The 24,613-nt window shown below is 47.0% G+C and overlaps 2 protein-coding genes across 3 annotated transcripts in view; both read right to left on the bottom strand.

Moving 5' to 3' along the window:
- The window catches only part of JKAMP (JNK1/MAPK8 associated membrane protein), a 94,959-nt gene that overhangs the window by 29,172 nt on the left and 41,174 nt on the right, over nucleotides 1–24,613 (bottom strand). The window lies entirely within an intron of this gene.
- Nucleotides 776–24,613, bottom strand: part of DAAM1 (dishevelled associated activator of morphogenesis 1) — a 182,468-nt gene continuing 158,630 nt past the window's right edge. For both annotated transcript variants that reach the window (XM_083732298.1, XM_083732299.1), the window contains 9 exons: nucleotides 19,139–19,223; nucleotides 17,974–18,080; nucleotides 16,051–16,139; nucleotides 15,191–15,359; nucleotides 13,699–13,806; nucleotides 11,245–11,305; nucleotides 9,622–9,753; nucleotides 6,283–6,453; nucleotides 776–5,454 (listed from right to left, as the gene is read on the bottom strand). In XM_083732298.1, the coding sequence (XP_083588424.1) occupies nucleotides 5,245–5,454; nucleotides 6,283–6,453; nucleotides 9,622–9,753; nucleotides 11,245–11,305; nucleotides 13,699–13,806; nucleotides 15,191–15,359; nucleotides 16,051–16,139; nucleotides 17,974–18,080; nucleotides 19,139–19,223 (1,132 nt within the window). In that variant the 3' untranslated portion in view covers nucleotides 776–5,244. The remainder of the gene's footprint in view (nucleotides 5,455–6,282; nucleotides 6,454–9,621; nucleotides 9,754–11,244; nucleotides 11,306–13,698; nucleotides 13,807–15,190; nucleotides 15,360–16,050; nucleotides 16,140–17,973; nucleotides 18,081–19,138; nucleotides 19,224–24,613) is intronic.

Below are 24,613 nucleotides of genomic sequence, written 5' to 3'. Positions count from 1 at the left end.
TCCTCTCCTCCTCAAGGCTTTCCCCACGCAATCTGAGACTGCACCTGCATGAGGTTTACTTATCCTCCGCTCTTTTCATGCCTCTTCTGGATCTGGGAGTCGGAGGAAGGGAGCTTGTTGCAGCAGGAGGTGGAGACACTCGTGCCTCTTCACCAGCCTGCCTCATCTCTGCCTCTTGGCCACTCTGCTTCTGTACCATCCTCTGCCACAGACTCTCCCAGCTCACTAAGACCTGTTACCTCTTCAGCTTCTGACACCTCCCCTTCCCAGTCTTCTCTCTCTTCTCCCTCTGGCCACTCATCATTGTCCCATCACTACTTCCCTGGCTCTGAACCTTCTTCCCTTGGGAGTTCCCCAGCTGGTTCCTCCCACCATTCCTGTGTCCATTCCATGACACTTGGACTAAATGGTCCCCAATGCTTCTTTCCACACCAGATCAGTCATGGGATTATGCCTTATCTCCCTACTTCTCACTGACCACTGGGAAATTTCTCAGACACGCTCTTCCCCTAGAATGGGAGGGGCAGAGCTTGTGGCCCTCCAGATGTTCCCATGACCCCTGTCCATTGGCCAGGCTACCTGGGGCTATTGGGAGTTATAGTTCAACAACATCTATTCCCCACGTTTGACCAAACTGCGGGAGGCAGTGGAAGACAGGAGTGCCTGGTGTGCTCTGGTTCATGGGGTCACGAAGAGTCGGACACGACTAAACAACTAAACAACAACAATTATAAATTTTAACCATACACTCCAGAAATAAGCCTCCACGCACATATTGTTATGTACACTCTTTATTGCATATTGCCGTCTTCTTCTGTTTTTTTTTTTAAGAAAAATGTACAGTCTCATAACATACACAGCATTTCCTGCTAGCTAAAAAACATCCTTGCAGCTAGGAATCACTAAACGGTTTGCTACCACTAAGCTACATTAGTATACTTCAGTTTACAAACTATCACTTTTTTGTCTCTTTTCTTTTTTTGGCATGAATTGGAAAAAAAAAAAATCTTTAGAATGACACACCCAGGAGAGAGAGACAGAGAGGAAATAAAACGAAAAACAAGAACACAAGAGTGGCTACGTCCACCAGCACCAGTCTACATGTAACAAATGGCACATGGAATTTTCATCCGCACGCAGATGGTTTAGGAAATGAGAACTCGAGAAGAAATGGCAAGTGTAGCCCAACAAGCAAGGCTTGTTGCAAAGCAAGAATGGTTTTGGAAGCACAAGGAAAGATTTCCCACCGGTGCCCTTGCTTCCCCCGATCTGCAATCAGTTCAGCGTGGATCCCTGGAAATCCCGGAAGATCCAGCAACCCAGGCTGCGTAACAGACACAAACTCACCTTTCAAAGTTTTGTACAGCGCAGACAAGAGTCCGTCAAGATCCAGCTGAAAGGGTGGCTTTTAATGAAATAAATGCCAGAGGACTTCACAGTCCCAACTTTGCAACGGGTCATGATGGATTCGACTACCGAGCCCAGGTCTACTCTGAGCCTAAATGGGAACGTGGTGCTAGCAGCTGCGACCACTATGGGCGAGCTTTCAAAACCAAGGTCAAGATTGACACAGCTTCTTTTGGGGCACCGACTTTGTCCTCAACTGGACTGAACAGGGACGCAACAGTCACTTTGCATGCCCCATTCCTGCGGCCACATCCCCAATGACCTCGCTTCCCGTGGGACGGCGAAACGGCTTGTGTAATGGTGGAGGCACTTGGCAAAATTGCTTCCTTGCACTTTCCTTTCGACTGAGCCGGACCCAACTGAACTCCCTCCCAAAGAATGCTTGCACGAGGCAATTCTTATTCCAACCAGAAGTTTGAGGTTCAGCTACAGGAAGCCGTTTTGCAGTATGTAGGCGGGGGGCACAGTTGCAGACTGAACAAAGCGCCCCCTCCCCCGTGGCAGAAGTGGGGAGTGCTGGGTTTTCCAGCATTTGATGCACTTATGGATGAGCCCACTAGGAGAGTCAGAAATAGTAGATTGGGGGTCTTGATTCCCAGAATGCAACAAACAACTGCAGGATGTCTCAAGTCCATCATGGTGGTCTGTGCTAGGACACCCGGCTGTTGCTGAAAGGTGTTCCACACAACCTGCTTCCTCCAATGAAATATCACTTTGTCCTAGAGGTTAAAAAAACAACAACAGTGGCATAGCGTGGGGAGCCCCCACAGGGGCGGTTGCTCCAGGTGCAAAATTTCAACGCCCGGTGCTGCCTCAATACAACTGTGTGCTTTTGTCACAGGGCTCGGCTTCTTCATGAAAACCAGGAAGTGACCTCTCCAGATAATGGAACGACTCTTCTTTTCTTATCTCTGTGGCTAGGTGACGCAGATGCCATTGGGCAGCTGAATGCGCAAGCGCACTCCATCCTTTTCCTGCCCTCCCACCCCTTCGTGTGGCCCTGGGCACTGGCAACCCCGGCTACATCACTGAAAAAAAGGCACCTTCCTTTCCCCAGGACTTATCCTGCAGATCAAGAACCTGATGATTTTTTAGATGCCCCTCTAAATCTGTTAGGCTACAGGGCAGATCCCTTGACCAGACTGAACCTCGTGACCGACGGCACTCTTTCTGCGCTTTCCTATTCCAAAGCACGCTGCATTGTTTTTCACTTCTTCCCCCTCCCCCAATCTCAAATCATTGTAACGCAACCTTTTGACCAGTCTGAACTCTCTCCCACCCTCCATTTTGAAAGTCAACTCCCTAACAATACCATATCCGACCAAATTTCCTCCCAGCTACAAATAAAAATATATATAAAATAGAGGCACTTTAGTTTAAGGAACAGTAATGAACAACTTGGTTTTTATTTTACTTTTCGAGCAAAGTGCTGCCTTCGCACGCCTTGCACTCCGCAGAACTCCAGAGTATCGGGCGTTTGCATTCTTACCGTTGACAAGCTACTTGAAGAGCCATCAGTACACGTGGGTCCTTCGAAAAAGTTGCGATGAAGAAAAACTAAATCGTAAGAACAAGGGGGAAAGAGGCAAGGGATCACCCTTATACTCACGCACACACAGAGAGCTCTTTCGCAGCTCTCGCTGGTGTGATCTTCACAGCTTTCATGTTGCATCGGGATTTGGGGATTCCGGGCAACAGGAACTGCATTTTGTACAAACTCGTTTCTATATAAATCCGCACATTTGCTGTACAGTACACAACCGGGGGAAGGGGCGGGGCAGAGAACGGCCCCCCCGGCCCCCCTCCAGTTAACATCCTTTACAATAGCAAAGCAAAACAAATCAATTAAAAACCTATTTCAAAGAGCTATCTAGTGCAACAGAAAAAACAACAACTCAAAACCTCCACAGGAAAGAAGTGAAAACAACAACAACAACGGCAACATCAACAACACACAAAAATCCCCGTTCGGTTTTGGATCACGATGTGGATGGTATAAAAATCACTTAAGAGAAAAACCCGCAAATAAATAAAAGCAAAAAAGAAAGAAAGTAACAGTCCTCTATATTCTCTATAATTTAAGGATATTAAGCCACGCTATAAGATTGGCTTTTTTAAAAAAACTTTTCCAATTTTTTTAATATTTTGTATTACTGTTTCGTTTTTTAAATTATTAATTACTCCCTGAGCAATCTGGGTTTAAGGAGATTTCGGATTGACAACTTGACAAATTTCTTACAAATCTGCAAGGAGAAAAACACTATGAACAGCAAAGCCCGTTTGCAAGAAACAATAATTTTCGCGGCCTTTTTCCTGCTACCCTTGCGCTATGCATTAGGTCCCTAACATCTCCCAGACCCCTTCTTTGCAGAAACTCCCTACTAACCTCTTTCGAGGGAAAGGGAAACCCTGGAGCAACGCCCCCAGCAAGCATGGTTGCCCTTCCAAGATCCATGCTCATCATTCTGGCACAGATCTGTAAACAGAGGCAGCCTCTGTAAACAGAGGGCAGTCTGTCTGGTGGGGAAAGGAGAAGGGGGGCAGGCTGCATAATGGAAAGCCCAGCTATGAATACTTGAGAGTTCATTAGCCAACCTTTGCCATGCACGGGAAAGGCTCTTCTGGATAGGGGCCAAAGTTTGCACATTACGCCCAAGGTACTCCTGGAGTTATCTCCTGCATCGGCTGGGTGCATTACAGAGAAACTGGCCTGAATGGAGCCAATTCTGAGCGACGTTTACAGAGAATACAGTTTGTCCTGTCGGGACGGGGAATGGGAAACGGACGATAATGAATACACAGACGCTTTCTTCCGTTAAAACGAAAAGTTAAGAAGAGACCCAGCCCCCTCCCCCAAATCCCCACCCCACCAACTGGTCTCAGGCAAAAAAACCCCACACACGAGTGAATTCTACATCGGTGTCGTTACAGCAATGAGAAAATCCTTTGGGTCGCCTTCAGCTGGTTCCCTGAAGGCTCCCAAAGAGAGAGGTGCGTCTCGTTCAAAAGGAACAGAAGCACAACTGTCCCCCCCCAAAAAAAATGGGGGTTACGGAACACAAAGGAGCTGGCACAACGGCCACAAGGGATGTTCAAGTTCTGAGTGAAAACAGAAACAAATAATAATAATCTCGGCTTTCCCCCAGCAATGCTACGTTCAGACTGAACAAGAGCAGTTTTTAACGGACGTCTCCCGCCACCTGTAGCCTCAATGGCAACAGGTTTCCGAGGCTGGCCTGTCCATGTCAAAACGCCCTTGTGCTAACGTAGCACAATAGCAGCACTTCTTTCCCCCTCTTAACTCCAAGCTGTTTCCCCCCCACCCCAAAATAAAAGGACCCCCCAGAACGGACCCAAGTGGTATCGCCCACCAGCCTCTCTCATTTCCGTGGTTTTGGGGGGGATGTGTTCGCCTCCCCCTCTCTTTCTCTCTCGATCACCGACACTTGTGCTTAGACAGCATGAAAGCTACTTTTTGCAATGACGCTGGCCCCCCCACGCCTCCCACAACTGATAGAAAAGGGAGAACTCATCCAGGCAGCGGTGCCTGTGCATGTTGACGCCTGCGCTTGCGCATGCACACAGTTCCAAATCCCAGCCGCACCACCAGACTCTTGGGGTGCAGCGCACCTGCGCTCATGCTCCCATTGAAAACATTCATGCACAGGCAGGACGAGATGAGGGAGGGAGGGAGGGAGGGAGGGCCACCGATGGGCTGGCAAGGCAGAAGGTAAAAAGACCTGGGGTCCTCCAAGACGATTGTTGGTTGGTTTAGAGTTTTCTTCTGAAATATATATATACATATATAGATATATGTATATATATACACGCGCGCGCTCAGAAGTTGAGTTTCGTGACCGGCCTCTCGCGGCTGCCATCCGCCAGCTGGTTGGTGATACGCTTGCGGTTGCGCTTGAGTTTGGACAGGTCTTTGTCAAAGACTTCGCCGGACCGCAAGGCCGAGACGAGGTCGTCAAACTCTCCGCCCTCCTCGCTGTTTTCTTTCGCCTTCCTTGCCTTGCGCTCCCTCTCTCGCTGCTCTTTGAGCTATCGGGAAGGGGAAAAGGAAGGGTTAACGGGCAGGGATTTGACACATCCTACGAGCAACATGCTGTAACTTAAAACATTGGGAAATCGATAAACCGAAACCGACAGATTCCCTGTTTCTGCATCACCTTCTGATATATTTTTAATATATCATATTTTTAAGCCCACATGAAATTTGTCCATGTGCATTTGTGTTAATGTATGCATTCCCCATGGGACGCGGGTGGCGCTGTGGGTTAAACCACTGAGCCTAGGACTTGCCAATCAGAAGGTCGGCGGTTCAAATCCCCGCAACAGGGTGAGCTCCCGTTGCTCGGTCCCAGCTCCTGCCAACCTAGCAGTTCAAAAGCACGACAAAGTGCAAGTAGATAAATAGGTGGGAAGGTAAATGGCGTTTCCGTGCGCTGCTCTGGTTTGCCAGAAGCAGCTTAGTCATGCTGCCACATGACCCAGAAGCTGTACGCCGGCTCCCTTGACCAATAAAGCAAGATGAGCGCCGCAACCCCAGAGTCGGTCACAACTAACGATCAGGGGTCCCTTTACCTTTACCTATGCATTCCCCCAATAATTTTTACTGGTCTTCATTTTTGCACGCAATTTTTCTTGCAATTTCTCTACCCCTCATATCCCAAGACAGACGGATGGCAACTTAACACCCCAACAACTAGATGCACTGACACCTTGACTTGCATAGCTTGCGTCGTTTGCGAAGCAGCTGTCTGAAATGGAGTCAAAACCATGGGTGCATTGAGCTACCTGGGCTCCCCCCTTCAGCTATGGGCTGCCAAGGACATGCGAGGGAACCCCACCCTACACAATTATCCCCACCTGGGCTTCCATGCGCGCCCGTCGCTCCTCTTCCTCCTTCCTCTTCCTCATGTTCTCATTCTCCTGTTTGGCTTCGGTCACAGCCTGCAGGAACTGGTCAAAGATCCCGAAGAACTCGTCCGGTTGCGTTTTGCCAGCGTCTTCCCCAAAATGCTTCACTGCCTTGGCAAACTAGAGAAAGAAAATATGCATTTTGTTTACTTTGTGGGGACTTATTGGCCCAAAGCAACCCTTCTCAAAGAGAGCCTCTTTGGTCTAAATCAGTCACTGATTCAGGAAGGAGATTTTCTCTGCATGCAACAACCTGTTTTGTATCCTTCTTTAGGCCATATCCGCAATTGGCCATGAAGATCACTGACCTCAACCCCATCATATTCCCTCAGCCTAACCTGGATCACAGGGTTGTTGTGTTGGGTGGGGGGGGGGTGAGGTTGTGAAGAATCACACAAGCTGACTTTAGCTCCTTGGAGGGAAATTTGGGGTGTGTGTGTAAAATTATAATAACTAAAGAAGGAAGCAAAAACTATTTGGAAACTACAACTATTCTAGGCAGGTCACTGGGAGAGGCTGCTGGAACCATGTAACACCGGTCCTGAAAGACCTACATTGGCTCTCTGTACATTCAAGCACAATTCAAAGTGCTGATGTTGACCTTTAAAGTCCTAAATGGCCTTGGCCCAGTATAACTGAAGGAGCGTCTCCACCCGCATCGTTCAGACCGGACACTGAGGTCCAGGCTCTGAGGGCCTTCTGGCAGTTCCCTCCCTGCGAGAAGTGAGGTTACAGGGAATCAGGCAGAGGGCCTTCTCAGTGGTGGCACCCGCCCTATGAAATGCCCTCCCATCAGATGTCAAGAATATACATGCTGGAAGCCGCCCAGAGTGGCTGGGGTAACCCAGTCAGATGGGCAGGATGCAATGCAATGAAATACAAATAATTCCGAAATCGAAACACATTTGTTTCCTAATTTCACCAGGTCCCAAACAACCAGTGTTAGGTCAGACTTTGGCCAGTTCAGCTCATGATGCAAGTCCTTAATCCCTTACATATCTGGAGAGTACAAGCCAAGGCCTTGCTCTGCTTTGCCACGTTACACCATTCCTTGTCCCCAAATCCGAATTCTGGTGGCTAGAGTCAGACCCCAGGCCTCACCAAACCTCCCTTTCCAAAGGTCTGTTCTGCCTCCCCTGTCGGAACAGCTCCTGCCATTCTGAAGACATCAAGGAAGTCACACCTCTGCTTTCAATTAATGCCCTTTATCCTCTACCTCCTCTTTTTTTTCATTATTAGTATTATTAACTCAGGAGCAATAAAACCAACGGGGCACAACACTGCAGCAGAGGAGATAATAAAACTCGAAGGCACAACAGGGAGAGGGGCAAACTCGCATTTTCAACTTCTCTTTGAAGGTTTGCGCTTGTATTTATCGTTGCCACATGCTTCAGCATTAGAACCAAATGTGCTATTGAAGCTTTTGGAAAGGAGGTGTTCCCCCCCCCAAACCCTCCCTCTTTTTCAAAAACGAAACTTTGCCCATCCAAAAGCACGAAGTTTGTGCTATCTACAGAAGTGTGCAAAGCAGATAAAATTTGCAAGCCAAACACTCATGCAAGACGTGTGTAGCAATGTCAAGGGTTTGTAAAATAAAGAAACACAAAGGGACTTCTTGGTGGTCCTTTAGGGTCACTGGCTTTAGATGGTTTTAAGAAAAGAATTAGAGAATTAGTTGTGGACATCCAAAAAATGAATTCTGGGAACTGTAGTTTGTTAAGGGTGCTGAGAGCTGCTAGGAGACGCCTTTCCCTGTCACACAGCTACAGTTCACAGAGTTCCCTGTGAAGAGGGATTGGTTGTTAAACCACTCTGGGAATTGTGGGTCTGCAACGGAACTTGGGAGTTCAAGGTTCCGGTTTAGTCAGCCATTCAATGGTTGCCTCGGACAAGCCACATTCCCTCAGTCTCAGTTATCCAGCTGTAAAATGGGAATATGCAATCATGACCTAAACCACAGACTGCCATGCCTAGCCCTGAGTTGGTGACAGGCACTGTGTCCTTGGAGGATGAACCAGACACTCCACAAGCCGAGGACCTTGGGGCAAATGAGCAGGCAGGGTCTCCTGGAACCAGCGCTGAGGATCCCCAAGTCCTGCTTAAGAAGCCTTGGAACAGTCAGAGGAGGAGATGAAAACCGTCCTCAAGAATGCCAGCACCTAAACACTCAGGCTGACATGTAGCAACATAACCTGAATCTATGGACGCAGAGTAGTGGCATGGTTCTTGCTAAAAAAAATGTAGTATAAACACTGACAACTGGGAAACACTGGCCTGCGAGCGCTGCAATTGGAGAAAAGCCTTTACCGAAGGTGTCATGGGCTTTGAAGACGCTCGAATTAGATGGTTTATCAGAAAAAATAAAGAATAAATCAAAACAGGAATTTGTTTCAAAACGGGAGGTTTTCAAAGAATATCTGAAAAATAAATATAGTAGTTTAAATTCTGTTGCAGCATTCGAGGAACTTCAGTAATAGTTGCAAGGTAGATATAATAAATTAGATTTATTAAGAATAAGTTTAAATATGATAAAAGTGTGTATTGGCAATAAGTAATATGAATTTGAAATATGGAATAGACGGGAGGTTGGGTCTTTAGTGTTAAGACCAATAGATGTTTTATTGTTTGCTAAGAAAATTATGTGTCTATGGTTATTCTTGTGTGTAATTTGGTATTTGTGGTTTTTCTTTTTGTATCAATAAAAAACTTTATTTAAAAGAAAAAAGAAAAAAAAGAAGATGCTCAAACTCAGAACGCAAGGGAGATGTGTGCTAAGAGGAAGGCACGCTTGGCAAATCCACACCGTGATCAACTCCCGCCCAGAAACCTATGTCCCCACTGTGGAAGGACGTGTGGTTCCAGAATTGGCCTCCACAGTCACTTATGGACTCATAGTTAAAACTGTGTTTATGGAAGACAATCTTACTCGGCTACGAGTGATCGCCAAAGAAGAAGAAGAAAAGAAATCTGGTAAGCCAGATAATATAAGGCCTCCTTGAGCCTTCCAGTGGCTCTCTGTCCTTGCTCCTCATTCTAGTTACTCCTCTTTGCGGCTGGTCCCAGACTTGGATTGTTTCATGACTTCGCTTCCGGGTCACATTTTGGACTTAGACTGATTCTCTGTGCTTGACCTTGGCTTGTTTGGACTGACGCACCTGTAGCTCTGCCCATGTTGGCAACTGCCTTTGGTGAGGGTCTTCTATCTCCTGGAACTGAGGGTGAGGACCCTATCCCTACAAAGCAGAGAGGTTTGGAGCGCCAGGAGCTCCAGAGGTTTCACTTTCTTACCAGTTCTTTGGCTTCTGCCAGGAGATCTTCCACATCCGAGAAGCTAAAGCTGGCCAGCGTGATGAACTGGCTGACGACGGAAACAAACTTGTCTTCTGGGTGGGAAGGCTGAGTTTTCTGGTACGCCAGTTCCTTTGGAGACAGGAGAGAGAGAGAGAGAGAGAGAGAAATTCATTTTGGTTATTGGGAGCTCAAGGAGAGGAACCATGGCAGTCATCCACCCAGGTGTTGGCTGGGATCCACAAAGACCTGAGCGGCAGAAACCCAATGCTCAACACATGCTCACCCAGCATGAGAGAGTTGCTTCCGTGCGGCACTATCTCATGCATTTAAGGTACATGTGTTGAATACTGCAACCACATGGGTGTAGGGATTATTGTGTGGATTACAGGAACACAGAAAGCTGCCCTATAGTGAGCCAGACACATCCTTAGCCCTACCTGGAGATGCTCAGGATGGAACTTTCTGCATGCCAAGCAGATATCCTACCTTGAGCTGTCACCCTTGGCTCTATCCAACCCAGGAATTATCCTCCCTCCCAGTTAGGTATCAGCTGGGCACACCCTCCATCCTTGGAGGTTTTTAAGCAGAGGTTGGGTGGCCACCTGTCATGGATGCTTCAGCTAAGATTCCTGAATTGTGTGTGTGTGTGTGTGTGTGTGTGTGTGGACTAGAGCAGTGTTTCCCAACCTTGGGTCTCCAGCTGTTTTTGGACTACAACTCCCATCATCCCTAGCTGGCAAGACCAGTGGTGAGGGATGATGGGAACTGTAGTCCAAAAACAGCTGGAGACCCAAGATTGGGAAACACTGGACTAGAAGACCCTTTTGGTCCCTTCCAACTCTACAATTAAACTGTTTTTCATGCTATATTTTATACTGCTGCGACCTGCTCTTAGAGATTCCTGATGACTGGCAAGTTATAATGACCCAGATTATATTTGAGGGAATTCGTGTGTGCAACCTACAACCTTATCTCTTATCCACAGTCCCCCCCCCCATTCATTTATATTCCACTTTTCTTTATCAAATAAGTTTACATTTACATTGTTGTTTTTTTAAAACCAATATAACATAAAAAAAGAAAGAATAGCTTTGCAAAGAACAAAAGAACAGCAGTAGCAAATGAACATACAAACTATAACAATAATAATAATTATACACACACAAGCAAACACAACCACAGCAGCATTTAACAAGATCGGTCAGGCTGAGTCTAAGAATATTAAGCCCCATCAGCAAAAACTCTTCTAAAAATGCGAAGACTTCCAAGCACAGAGAATCAGGTCTTCTCCAGCACAACTGGCCGGGGTTCTAACGGAAGCTGTGATCCAGAACATATGCAGGGAACCAGGTTGGCAAAAACTGGCAGGAAGGTGACATCTGCACCAGCTGTGCCTATCCCCAAACAAACTTCCTTTAAAAAAAATGCTTATAATTAAAGAGACAAAGGCAATAAAACCATAATGCGCAGTAATGAGCTGCAGGTCAGGAAGGAGGAGAAGGAGAACGGCCTCTGGGAAGGGAGATAAAAGCAGCTCCAGTCGCCTTAGCCTCCTTCCTCTCTTAAGGACGGGTGCTTAAAAAAAGCAGGGGGACCATTAAGTGGGTGAACAATACTTACTGTCTCCACAGCCCTCAGCCCACTGCGCAAGGTGCCAATTTCCTTCTCCAGCTCAGTCATGCTGCCAGAAATAAAGGAAGCCAGTTACATTTCCAGAAACACGGCTCCAAAGCCGGCTGCATGTCTCCCATTGAAAAACAACAACAAATAAAATGCATAATTTGCATTTCCTCCTGCTTTGGGGTTATGCTCTCGCCTGCAGCAAACTTTGCACCAGCATCTTCTCTAAAAACTGGTGCCAGAATTTGGCTCCCACCCCTTTCCCCTCCGCATGCCTCTTTCCTTTTGTCCCCTGTCTTTTAGAATTCAAGCTTCCAAGGGACTGACTTGTTTTTTAATTGATCGTACATAACCATAACTTTATCAATAAAAAGATCCTTTGTTTGCCTGCCTCATCTGTCCGTCCATCCGTCCAACTTCAAATACATTGCAAAAGCAAACTGGGACTAATAACTTCCACTTAAAAGGCTTGCTGAAAAACAAGGATAAGATCTTCAATAGGTACCAAAAAGATGCTAGAGAAGGCATTTGTCTGACATGCAAATAAATAAATAATTTCGGGCGATGTGTGTTAAGATTCAAAGTGGCCGTAAAGGTATAGGTAAAGGGACCCCTGACCAGTCGTGGCCGACTCTGGGGTTGCGGTGCTCATCCAGCTTTATTGGCCAAGGGAGCCAGCATACAGTTTCTGCGTCATGTGGCCAGCATGACTAAGCCGCTTCTGGCGAACCAGAGCAGCGCATGGAAACGCCGTTTACCTTCCCGTTGGAGCGGTACCTATTTATCTACTTGCACTCTTGACGTGCTGTTGAACTGCTAGGTTGGCAGGAGCAGGGACCGAGAAATGGGAGCTCACCCTGTCACAGGGATTTGAACCGCCGACCTTCTGATCAGCAAGTCCTAGGCTCTGTGGTTTAACCCACAGCGCCACCTGCGTCCCATAAAGTGGCTGTAGCAATGTGCATTATGTAAAATTCAAATTTTTGTATTGACAAGCCTGTGAGTTATGACATTCACGGCCTGCAAAAGAGGAGACTGAGAGGAGATAGGATCTCCATCTTCAAATATCTCAAGGGCTGTCAAATGGAAGAGGGAACAAGCTTGTTTTGTCCTGCTCTGGATGGTAGGACGCGAACCCATGGCTTCAAGTCGCAAGGAAGGAGATTCTGACTCAGCATCAGGAAATGTCCAGGCCCCCCACAACAGAGTGAGCAGAATGTCCCCCCAAACGCCACAAGACTGGCTCGCCACGTTTCGAATCAAGTGGAGTAACACATGTTGCAGCCGAGGAGCGTGTCAGGATCCCCGTTGCACCACTAAACCCAGGGTGGAAATTCTGAATCTGCAGCACAGGCACCGAACATCTCCTGCATTGCAGAAAATAGGCCTGCAGGCCTTGGACCCAGACAGACTGCCTCCGCTCACCTTTTGCACAAACAATCAAGCTCAAAACTGGCGCCTGGCTTTTGACTCCCGCAAACTACAGGTGCATTTATTTTAGAGTCGATCATTGTGCTCTCCTGCTCCATTTGTTGCAGGGCCTCCCTATAAACCCAATAAAGACCTGTTTGCTTCTCCTTAATTCACTTCAAACTCCTTTACGAGGCTGCCTGCACATACCAATTAATGGTGAAATCCCTCAAAGCGTGTTGATTAAAACCAGCAAGGAAGAAAGTGAAGAGAGGGAGACAGCAAGTATCTGATTTAAAAACCAAATACCCCATCTTTGCAACCACAGATTTCTTGAACATGAGTGCGCGCTAACTGGCTCACAATTAAACCACCCTGGCTTGCAGCTAAATAAAGCCAGTGGTTTTTTGGGGTGTGTGCGTGTTTCTGGCAGCTGCTGCTGGGTGTTCACTTCTATTTGGGCGGGTGCAGTGGGGCTCCCCCATCAGCAGGCCCTCCTTCTGGATGGAGGGACACCTTGGCTTCATCCAAACCCTCTTCAGCCTGGGGAGAGCCCTCCCAGCAATGTCCTCATTTCGCTCTGCTTAGGGCTCAGCTCTCGATAGTAAAAGGTAAAGGGACCCCTGACCATTAGGTCCAGTCGTGACCGACTTTGGGGTTGCGGCACTCATCTCACTTTATTGGCCAAGGGAGCCGGCGTACAGCTTCTGGGTCTTGTGGCCAGCATGACTAAGCCGCTTCTGGTGAACCAGAGCAGCGCACGGAAACGCCATTTACCTTCCCTCCGGAGCAGTACCTATTTATCTACTTGCACTTGATGTGCATTCAAACTGCTAGGTGGGCAGGAGCAGGGACCGAGCAACGGAAGCTCACCCCGTCGCGGGGATTCGAACCGCCGACCTTCTGATCGACAAGTCCTAGGCTCTGTGGTTTAACCCACAGCACCACCCGTGTCCCTCAGCTCTCAATAGAAACGTGCTAAAAATCATGAACACAGTTGGCCTCCCGCAATCCCAGGCGTGGACCCAATCGTACGACACTCACTTTACTTTCGCAGCCTGGGGGACATCCTTCAGTTCTTCGTGCAGGTTGAGAACTTTGGGGTACTTCTTTTCTACGATGGTGATGAGATAATGCAGGAGGGTAATGTTCCTACAACACAAGAAGGGCAGTGATCGATATATATGGATGCAACAAAGGTTTGTGGCTCCTGTATTCAGCTGCAAAAATTGCCTCTATTTGTGAAGGACAGAATTGTTTTGGGGGAAGCAACAGGATTCTGAAAAGTTACTGTGAAAAGGGGCTCGTTGCACAGGGCAAGCCACCTGCACAGTACAGGAACGCGGGAGCAAGAGAAAGGTCTTCTGGGAAACAGACTTTTACTAGGTGCAACAGCAAGACAGGCAGTCATAACAAATAGCAGTGCCACTGCTGGGTGCTGCGCAGTTGCAGTTTTATCCATGATACGGCCTTCTTGGTGGTGGCTCCCCATTTGTGGAATGTCCTCCATGGTGTGTTGTATTTTTATTAATTTTCAGGAGGAATCCAAAGCATTCCTGTTTACCCAAGCATTTGCTGGCCGAAGGATAACAACAATTTTATTATTTACACCCTTGCCCCAGTCACTCTGAGCAGCTTAATAGCCCAGTAGGTTTCTTCCATCTCAAAAAACTTAATAAAACATTAAACATTAAAAAACTTCCCTATGCGGGGCTACCTTCAGATGTCTTCTAATTTTCCTTGGCACCCTTGAAATTATTCACTATCAGGATATTTGATTGTTTTACAACTTTTTAGATGCTGAACTCTTTTAGGATATGAACTGAATAAACAGCTAAATAGCCGGGCTCCAGACACATCGCCTTGAATGAGGGTGCCTGACATAATAATGGTGGGGTGAGAATTCATTTGCAAAGCAACCGTTCCGTTATGATAACCCTTTAGCTGATAAAGGTCCTGAACACTTGGCAGCAAGGTAGAAGCAGGCAAAGTTTAGGTGACATGAAGGGTTTCGATGTAAACCTGGGCTGAATCTCAAAAAGTGTTTCTGCAGCTGTTCCTTGTGGGCACTGAGTAAAGGTAAAGGGATCCCTGATCATTAGGTCCAGTCACGGACGACTCTGGGGTTGCGGCGCTCATCTCGCTCTATAGGCCAAGGGAGCCGGCGTACAGCTTCCGGGTCATGAGGCCAGCATGACTAAGCCGCTTCTGGCGAACCAGAGCACCGCACAAAAACGCCGTTTACCTTCCCGCCGGAGTGGTACCTATTTATCTACTTGCATTTTGACTTCGTGCTTTCGAACTGCTAGGTTGGCAGGAGCAGGGACCAAGCAACGGGAGCTCACCCCGTCACGGGGATTCGAACTGCCAACTTTCTGATCGGCAAGTCCCAGGCTCTGTGGTTTAACCCACAGCACCACCCGCGTCCCCTTGTGGGCACTGAGTACAATCCCACAAAAAGATATTCTTCCTGCATCTCATTCTCACAGAAAGCAACTGGACTCACGCTCTTGAGGCAGAAGCGGCTTGGGCTTACTTGTCAATGCTGGATTTGGTGTCCGCAATCTTGTTGAGGCTGGCGATTTTGAACCCGTACGCATTTCCCCGTTGGCCTTTGTTCATGTAGTTCCCAAAGGCCAAAACCACCTCCAGCAGCTGCTTCAGACTTTTGCTCTGGAACGTCTCTGTGGAAGCGGCGCGGATTGCTGCAAAGGGGAAAAGATTTTGTTAGTAATATTATTATCGTCATCATTATTGTTGATTTATGAATCCCACACAGTCGCCCCAAGGGGGTATACAGCAGAAAACAGTTCGAAACACAACCAGCACCTAGGCAGTACGCTTTCCATTATGTTTTTGTTATGCTTTTTATAATTGATGTTCTGTAATGTATTTTTAATGTTGTACACCACCCTGGGATCTTTTGATAAATGGTGGTATATGAATTGAATGAATGAATGATATTTAAAAAAACAAAATGGGCACCCATGGCACAGACCCTTTCATCTAGCTGGGAAAGCCTGCTGGACTGAAGATGCCTTCAATTTTATCTGGAAAGAGTAGCTAACAGGCACCTGCCATATTTTGTGCAGGAAGACTTCTCTGAGCAAGTGGTATGTACCGTGTCGGAATAAGACTTCCTGCACTACCATTAGAAAATAACTTAATCCTTCAAATACTGTAGAAGTCTTTTGTATGTTCGTGGAAGGAAGGAGAGTTCAGGGTGCAGGGTAACAGTAATTGTGCTGGAATGTGATCTTTATCCCTGCATCTCTATCATTTTGTTGAAAAAATATATTTTTTTAAAGTTGATTTTGTTTTTGTTTAGGAAGATCCGAGCCGAAACACCCAAGAATTTAAAAAGATTCCCCCCCCCCCTTATAACACAAGACTTACCTTCCACTTTAGGCTTAACTTCAGCAACTCGCTCAGCAAACTTCTTTTTAAAATACAAGGACTGCAGCCTTTGCTGGTAATGGTTTATCCTGCAAGAGACAAAAAGAACAAAGCTTGAGTTGGCAACTAGTAAAAGATCTGGTGGGAAAGGGCTGTGTCTCGGATTTATATATATATATATATAATAATGCAGGTTTTGGTGTCCTCGGGTGTCTTCCCGTGTAAAAGTTGGGGTGTCTAGGCGACGTTTCGACGAGGTCTCACTCGTCAACGTCGCCTAGACACCCCAACTTTTACACGGGAAGACACCCGAGGACACCAAAACCTGCATTCCTGTACCCGTGAAAATCTACGAAAGCATATATAATAATATATATATATCTGTGGCTAGTAGCTCAAAACTGGTTTTGAAACCTGAGGACTTGCAGGGGGTACAGGGTTTGTCCTCCAAGGACATGAAACCACTCCCAAAGGCTGCGAGGGTCAACACTGTTTACTTAGACAGGAACAGAGCTGGGGCTCTAGTCCCATTGAAGGAAGGTAACCAGAAGTGCAAGGTGGTCAGGCACGAGACCAGTCCAGTTGCAGGTAGTTCCAAAGGGGAACGGGTACCACCTGTATGTTTACTTCACTTACTGCTGCGTTAGCCTATGCAGCTTCGGTTACCTGAAATGGGGGGAGGATGTTAGTATTACACGCCTCCGATGCTGCAGATGAGATTGGTGTAAATCACATGCCTGTCTGGGAAGAGTGTGGGAATGGAAGACAGTCTTATCTCTTCCGCTCTATGTACTATGTACTGTACTTTTGCTTTTACTTCTGCCTGCTCTTCTCTCGGAGCTGGAGAGAGAAGACGCTAAGACTCCTTTGTCTGTACATAGTGTGTAAATATATACATAGATTAGCTCTACGATGTCTCACGCTTCTTGCTGTGTTATGCTAGAAGATTAGTGTGCACATATCATTTGATGTATGTCGCTGAAGCACACTGGAGAAGAAGGGAAATGCCTTTTCCAGAATTGCGAATACCGGAGGACATTCGGAGTTTGGGGGCTGCAGAAGGGGCACCCCAGGGCGTTTTCCCATCATGACAGTGCCTGCTGATGTCTGGATTGCCAAATCCAACCATTTGCAGAAGACATCTCTGTGCCCTTGACCGAGCACGACTTTTACTGCAAGGATCCCTGAGCTTTCCTAGGAGCTAAAACCACCACCCAGACTCCATTGTTATACTGGCTACAGGTCTGGAGACCAAAGTGTGTATCAACCCAACCTTATATTGCCTTGGACACTTTTAGATAAAGATCTGCCATTTTTGCCAGACTTTTAAGAGTCCAGTGGGTTAAGTCATATGTACTGGCATTGCTAATTATGTAACACAGAGATAGCCAACCTTTTCAGCCCGGAAGCTCTTTGCACAAAGGCTGGGCACCACACTGCTGGGGTCACCATAACTATGCTAGAGGAATGGAGCACCAGAGGCAGGGGCCTCCAATTTTTAGCTGCTGAAATTTGAGAGCCCAAATTCTGCCACTGCTTTGCACCTCTTCCATTGAGAGTGTGTGTCCAGTCTTGGCATCCAATGGAATATGGGAATGTTTAAGGGGAGGGGGTGTTCAGTGTAGGAGCAGCGTAGCCAGTGGAACTGAGCAGGAAGAACAAACAGTGCCTCGTGCATTGTGGATCTCTGAGGGGATATTTCCTGGGACCTTTCACAGGTGGCATATGAGGCCTCAGTGGCCGCAATGTCACCCACAGGCACCATCTTGGTGACTCCTGATTGCAATTCACAATAATTATTGTTATTTTTTTCCAGTTATTGCCTATTACGTTTTTGCAAACTGCCCTGAGAAGGGGCCGCAGTCTGCCACGGCCTGCGCTTTCGGCCCAGAGGGCAACTGCGTTTTTCCTGCCGAAAATCACCTGCTCATTTCGAAGAGGAACCTGTCTGCCTTTGCCATTCGGTCCAATTCGTGCTTGTGCTCCTCCAGCAGGTCGATGTCAGCTTTCTCCGGAACGAATTTTAGAAGCTGAGAAAGGGGAGGCCGGGAGGTGGGGTTAGAGAGAGAGATAACACTTTAAAACACACTCGCCCCTCTCCTGTGTGGTCAGCATCTTCCTTCAGTGGGACGGACAAAGGGCAGCTGTGAAACTGGCTCAAGGTCCTCTAACATGGCCTTGCCAATCTGGTGTCCTCCAGACGTTTTGGACTACAACTCCCATCATCCTATGGGTACCTTGTAGGAGACTTGCCCTCATCTGGATCCAGTCAAACAATTACGGAATGGCTGCTTGCAAAGAGAGCCATTCCTACTTAACCTGAAGGGGAGGCCCCCACCCAGGGCCAAATTTAGGTTTGATGAGGCCCTAAGCTACTGAAGGTATTGGGGCCATTTATATGTCCAGCTGTCCTTTGTCAACAACAAATTGCCGCTCTATTTTTGCGTTGAATACATGCTATATGGTAATTTATGGACCTAATAGGTATCTAAAGCCATTTGCACATGAAGAATGTAGGCACCCTATATATAGAAATGAGCAAACCAGTGATATTTGAGGGAGCAGACTAGCAGGCGGGGCCCATGACTTACATCATAGGAGCCTACGCAACACAAAACACACTTGCTGTATGTAGGTTTTATTTTATTTGTTTTTTTATCTTATATTTTGGAAATGTGCATCCAGTTTTTTTTCCTTTAATTTTTTTGGGCCCCCCAAGAGAGTGGGAGCCTAAGCTATAGCTTGTTTAGCTTATATGTAAATCCGGCACTGCCCCCAACCTGCACTTTAGAAGTGAGTAACTTTAAAAAAACAAAAAGACCCCTACGTGTTTGCACATTTACAAGGATTTGCCCAACTTCCCAAAAATGTAATTGGAGGGATTTGTAGAATTTAGATTTTTTAAAAAATATATTACGATAGAGAATGTGGTTGGGGTTGTGTGAGAGGGATGGAATAATGGCTGTGCAGCAACTGACAAAGACACATAAGACCCACAAAAGTGGGGCCCAGGTTTCCAAGTGTTTCGTTAAACATATTCTCATTTTTAAAAACCACGGCTCTTTTACGTGACTCCAGGTGCTCTCACCTGTTCTAGCATATCTTTTGGCAGGTCCTCTTGTTCATCCATTGATAAGATGGCACGTTTGATTTCGTCGTTGGACAATTTTAGCCTGGAAAAGCAACAATGGGACACCTTGTTAGGCAGGCAGACCGGACAAGTATCTAAAATCTTGAGGTTCCAGCTTTGGTCCCAGACAAGCCCAGTCTCATTCGTGGAGTTGTATACAGAAGGCAAGAAGGGTGTTCGCCCAAACTGTCCATGCCAGCTATGGTTTTATTCATGTGTTGCATACAACTTATACAGACTGATTGCAAAACCCAACCTTCAAAAGCGATTTATAAAAAGAATAAAAATACCACTATAAACAGCTGAAGACAGCTGTTTAAAACACTAAGACATTAATTAAAATATCAGAACGTTTGGCAAGCTAAAAACAGATCAAAACACATGTAAACAGGCTGCATTTCTGGTTATGTAGGAGAGGAATCCTGGACCGATCCTCACTGCGGTCGTTCAGCCTGGACACTGAGGTCCAGCTCCGAGGGCCTTCTGGCGGTTCCCTCACTGTGAAAAGTGATGTTACAGGGAAGCAGGCAGAGGGCCTTTTGGGTGGTGGCACCTACCCTGTGGAACACCCTCCTGTCTGATGTTGTTAATAATAATAATAATAATAATAATAATAATAATAATAATAATAATGATGTTATTATTTGTACCCTGCCCATCTGACTGGGTTGTCAAGGAGATGAGTAACTACAGAACCTTTAGAAAGCACATGAAGGCAGCCCTGTATAGGCAAGTTTTAAATATTTAATGCTTTATTTTGTTCTTATATATGTTCAAAGTTGACCAGAGTGGAAACATCATCATTATCATCATCATCATCATCATCATCATTTCTGTTACTATTGTTAACAGACCTCTGGGTATAGGGCAGTATATAAACTCTAATAATAATAATAATAATAATAATAATAATAATAATAATAATAAATAATTTTGTATACTGCCCTTCATCAGGAGATCACATGTCGCTTGACAACACAAAAACACAAAATGAGAACACAAAATGCCTAATAATGGCAAAAACAAAACATACCAATAACCCCCCTCCCACAGACACCTTTAAAAGGCTATAGAATGTTAATCTTTTTTATTTTTTTTAAAAAACACCCTTTACTATATGTAACTGCATCTCTGTGTTTTTATACGGCATATGCTCTATGCATGGTTCCCATATTGTTTGTATGGTTATGTTATTTTGTACATATGTTTAGGGTAAATTGGGGGGAGGGGAATCTATTTTTAAAAGGATGCACTTTTCCCGGTTTTAGAAAGGATGCGGGTGGCGCTGTGGTCTAAACCACTGAGCCCCTTGGCCTTGCTGATCGGAAGGTCGGTGGTTCGAATCCCCACGATGGGTTGAGCTCCCGTTGCTCAGTCCCTGCTCCTGCCAACCTAGAAGTTCAAAAGCACACTGAAAAGTGCAAGCAAAAAAATAGGTACCGCTCCGGTGAGAAGGTAAACAGCGTTTCCATGTGCTGCTCTGGTTCACCAGAAGCGGCTTAGTCATGCTGGCCGCATGACCCGGAAGCCGTACGCCGGCTCCTTCAGCCAGTAAAGCGAGATGAATGCTGCAACCCCAGAGTTGTCTGCGACTGGACTTAACTGTCAGGGGTCCTTTACCTCCCCACCCCCCCATTTTTTTTTGTCTCATTGAACCCTCCTTACGATCACAGCCTGAAAAGGCAGTCAAGAGGGAAAGGGGGAAAGAAAAAAGGAGACAATGGAAGGAATACAGTGGTACCTCGGGTTACATACGCTTCAGGTTACATACTCCGCTAACCCAGAAATAGTGCTTCAGGTTAAGAACTTTGCTTCAGGATGAGAACAGTAATCGTGCTCCGGCGGCGCGGCAGCAGCAGGAGGCCCCATTAGCTAAAGTGGTGCTTCAGGTTAAGAACAGTTTCAGGTTAAGTACGGACCTCTGGAACGAATTAAGTACTTAACCTGAGGTACCACTATATTTGCATGCTAAGTGATGACAAGAATAAGAGGTTTGCTGGAATACAGGAAGCTGTGGGGCAAGGTTTCCAAAACTTGGGTCTCCAGCTGTTTTTGGACTATAATTCCCATCATCCCTGACCACTGGTCCTGCTAGCTAGGGAAGATGGGAGTTGTAGTCCGAAAACAGCTGGAGACCCAAGTTTCGGAAACACTACTTTAGGGGAAGGGGTAGGATAGGAATTTGATTTGATAACAATGATGGAACCGCACATTTCTGAAGAGGTTTTGTACATCTCTCCTGGGTGTGGGCACTGGTGTTGCCTGTCCACTGTGTGGACCAACAAAAGGAATCAGCAAGACCTTCCTGGGGCTTTTGAGGTACAGGATAGGCTCAAAACCAGCTCTGTGCATCCAGGAAAACAGAAAACCTCTGTACGAAAGTGCCCTTAGAGGCTCTTTGAATGCCGGTGGGGGAAGGAGACGTCTCCCAGTGCCAAAATAGAACAGCCTCAGCTCCGACAATATCATGGGAAAGAGGCCAGCCAAAAAAAGCTATAAGCTGATAACTGAGGGAGGGAGGGAGGGAGGGAGGGAGGAGGAAGCCCCCCAGCCCAAACACACAATAATTATCTTTTGTTGGCAACAGCTGCTGGGCGCAGACGGGCAGCGGGTGGAACTGGGTCACGGTGTCGGCCGCCGCGAGGATTTAAGCCCCGAACTTTGTCAATGGGATGTGGCAGCATGGGAAAAGGGGGTGAAAAACAAACACGCAGGGGCTTCCCATAGGGGACAGTCTTCCCCCTTTGACCTCATCCAGGCTCCTTTTAGCTGCTTGAAGAGGAGCAGCACCAAGGCAGAAACGTGTTAGCAAGCCCAAGAAATCAGAGTTGAGAGTTGCACGGGCAGCTTAATTTTTTGTGGGGTGTGTGTGTGTGGATTCAGTCCAGGGGTTTGGAAAGAATCATACATCAAATGAGATTTTTAAAAATGAGGAGGAGGAAGTAGAAAGTGCCTGGACTCCTAAACAGAGACCAGCAGTGGAGACATGGTGAAGGTCAAGGTTGTGTCAGGGTCCAGGGAACCGGGCAGTTCCTGAGCCTGGCATGGCTTCTTCTGCCCTGCTTTGGGCTTCTCCAGAATCTGTTTTTATGGGTCGTGGGGTGCTGCCATTGGGGGCAGCCATGCCCTGGGCACCGGGGAGATGGAACAGAAATTTACTTCACTAGGGAAGGCTCAGTGGTAGAGAACTTGCCTGGTATGCAGAACATGATGGATTTAATCCCGTGCATCTCCTGGGAATGCCCACTGTTTGAAACCCTGGAGATCTGCTGCCAGTCAGTGTTGGTAATACTAAGCTTGATGGACCAATGGACTGACTCTGGCTAAGGGTGCTTCCTGTGTTTCCATTTCTATCAGCCCTTGGTTCCGAAACATGAGGACTATCATCTTAAATTCCTTCTTAGTCAAAGGGCTGTGGATGTGAACTGACCTGGATGGCACCTACTGTACAAATGGGGATTTTGGGGGAAGGGGCCGCAGCTCAATGGGAGGGCAGCTGTTTTGCATGCAGAAGGTCCTGGGTTCAGTAGAGGGCTTCTGCGCATGTGGCAAAACCCAGAAAAATACTTCTGGGTTTGCCACGTTCATACGCAACCAGAGGTGTGCGTATCCAGAGGTACCACTGTATGTAAAGAGGAATGGAAAAACTTTGTGGATTACTTGGCAAATAATTGTAATCAGGTGAAAACGTTAGGAGGATTAAGGTAAATTCAGTAACAGCGTAATACAAAATAAAGGAAGAATAAAGGGGAAACAGAAGTAAATGCATATATAAGAATATGCAGGAATGGTGGGAAAATCAAAGGAACCAGGGAAGGGGAAGAAGGGAGGTCGCAAATGGCTGTTTTATTATAAAGTAAGATATGAATGAGGGACACAGGTGGCGCTGTGGGTTAAACCGCAGAGCCTAGGACTTGCCGATCAGAAGGTCGGCGGTTCGAATCCTCGCGATGGGGTGAGCTCCCGTTGCTCGGTCCCTGCTCCTGCCAACCTAGCAGTTCGAAAGCACGAAGTCAAAATGCAAGTAGATAAATAGGTACCACTCCGGTGGGAAGGTAAACGGTGTTTCCGTGCGCTGCTCTGGTTCGCCAGAAGCGGCTTAGTCATGCTGGCCACATGACCAGGAAGCTGTACGCCAGCTCCCTCGGCCAATAAAGCGAGATGAGTGCTGCAACCCCAGAGTCGGCCATGGCTGGACCTAATGGTCAGGGGTCATTTTAACTTTACCTATATTTCTATATCAGTTCCCCCACTGGCCTCCTAATGAGGGCAGGGATGCTTACAGAAGCGCACCTGTCCTGGATGCAAGGAACAGGTATATCTAGCCCGGTCCAGCACAATTGAAGCCCCCGGACGCAGAACCCATTAGATGGCCATGCGGCGCTTGCAGGAAGGGGGCACTGGGAGAAAATCGGAACGGCAAAAATACTCGCCTGCAAGAGACGAAATCTAACATGACCTCACCGTGCAATCATTTTCCCCAGAGCGAGAGAGATAAAATATCTCGCAAGACAGAACCTCTCTCTTTGCCGCATGCCAGACAATATCTGGTTTGCTTTACGAATGTCTAGGATAAATAAGGAGCCTGCTTGCATGCAGAGGTCCTCCATCAGCTCCACGGTGCAAGGAGAAATGCAGCAAATAATGGCACTGGAATCCTAAAGCTGCGAAATGTGGCTCATAGCCTCCTAGGCAAAAGAACTGCAGGACAGTTTTGTTGACCACAAGAGCATCCAGAGGTCAAGGTCATCCTCAAGGACAACCCCCCACCCAGGCAGGCCAGGCTTAGAGGGAGCCAATGGGGTAGGACCACCCAGTTAGCTTCAAAACTGAGGGAAATGGACCCAGCCCCCTGTCTACTATAAGGTGACCAGATTTTTTTTCAATGGATCTGGGGACATTTTTCAACTTCCTATTAAATAGATAGGAAGGACAGATCATGAAGCTGAGACTCCAATACTTTGGGCACCTCATGAGAAGAGAAGACTCCCTGGAAAAGACCCTGATGTTGGGAAAGATGGAGGGCACAAGGAGAAGGGGACGACGGAGGACGAGATGGTTGGACAGTGTTCTTGAAGCTACCAGCATGAGTTTGACCAAACTGCGGGAGGCAGTGGAAGACAGGAGTGCCTGGTGTGCTCTGGTCCATGGGGTCACGAAGAGTTGGACACAACTAAATGACTAAACAACATTAAATAGATGGACTTTGTCAGGGGACTAATTTGTACATCCGGGGACTGTCCCCAGGAAACGGGAATGTTCTGGTAACCTTAGTCTGCTATGCTATGCTACTCATTGCCAACCTCACAGTTTGAAAGCACACCAGTGCAAGTAGATAAATAGGTACCGCTCCGGCGGGAAGGTAAACAGCGTTTCTGTGCGCTTCTCTGGTTCGCCAGAAGCGGCTTAGTCATGCTGGCCACATGACCTGGA

This window comes from Podarcis gaigeae (assembly GCF_964106915.1).
Source record: "Podarcis gaigeae genome assembly, chromosome: 1".
NCBI classification, from domain to species: domain Eukaryota; kingdom Metazoa; phylum Chordata; class Lepidosauria; order Squamata; family Lacertidae; genus Podarcis; species Podarcis gaigeae.
The sequence above is the reverse complement of the archived record's forward strand: the minus strand, read 5'-3'. Positions and strand labels throughout refer to the sequence as shown.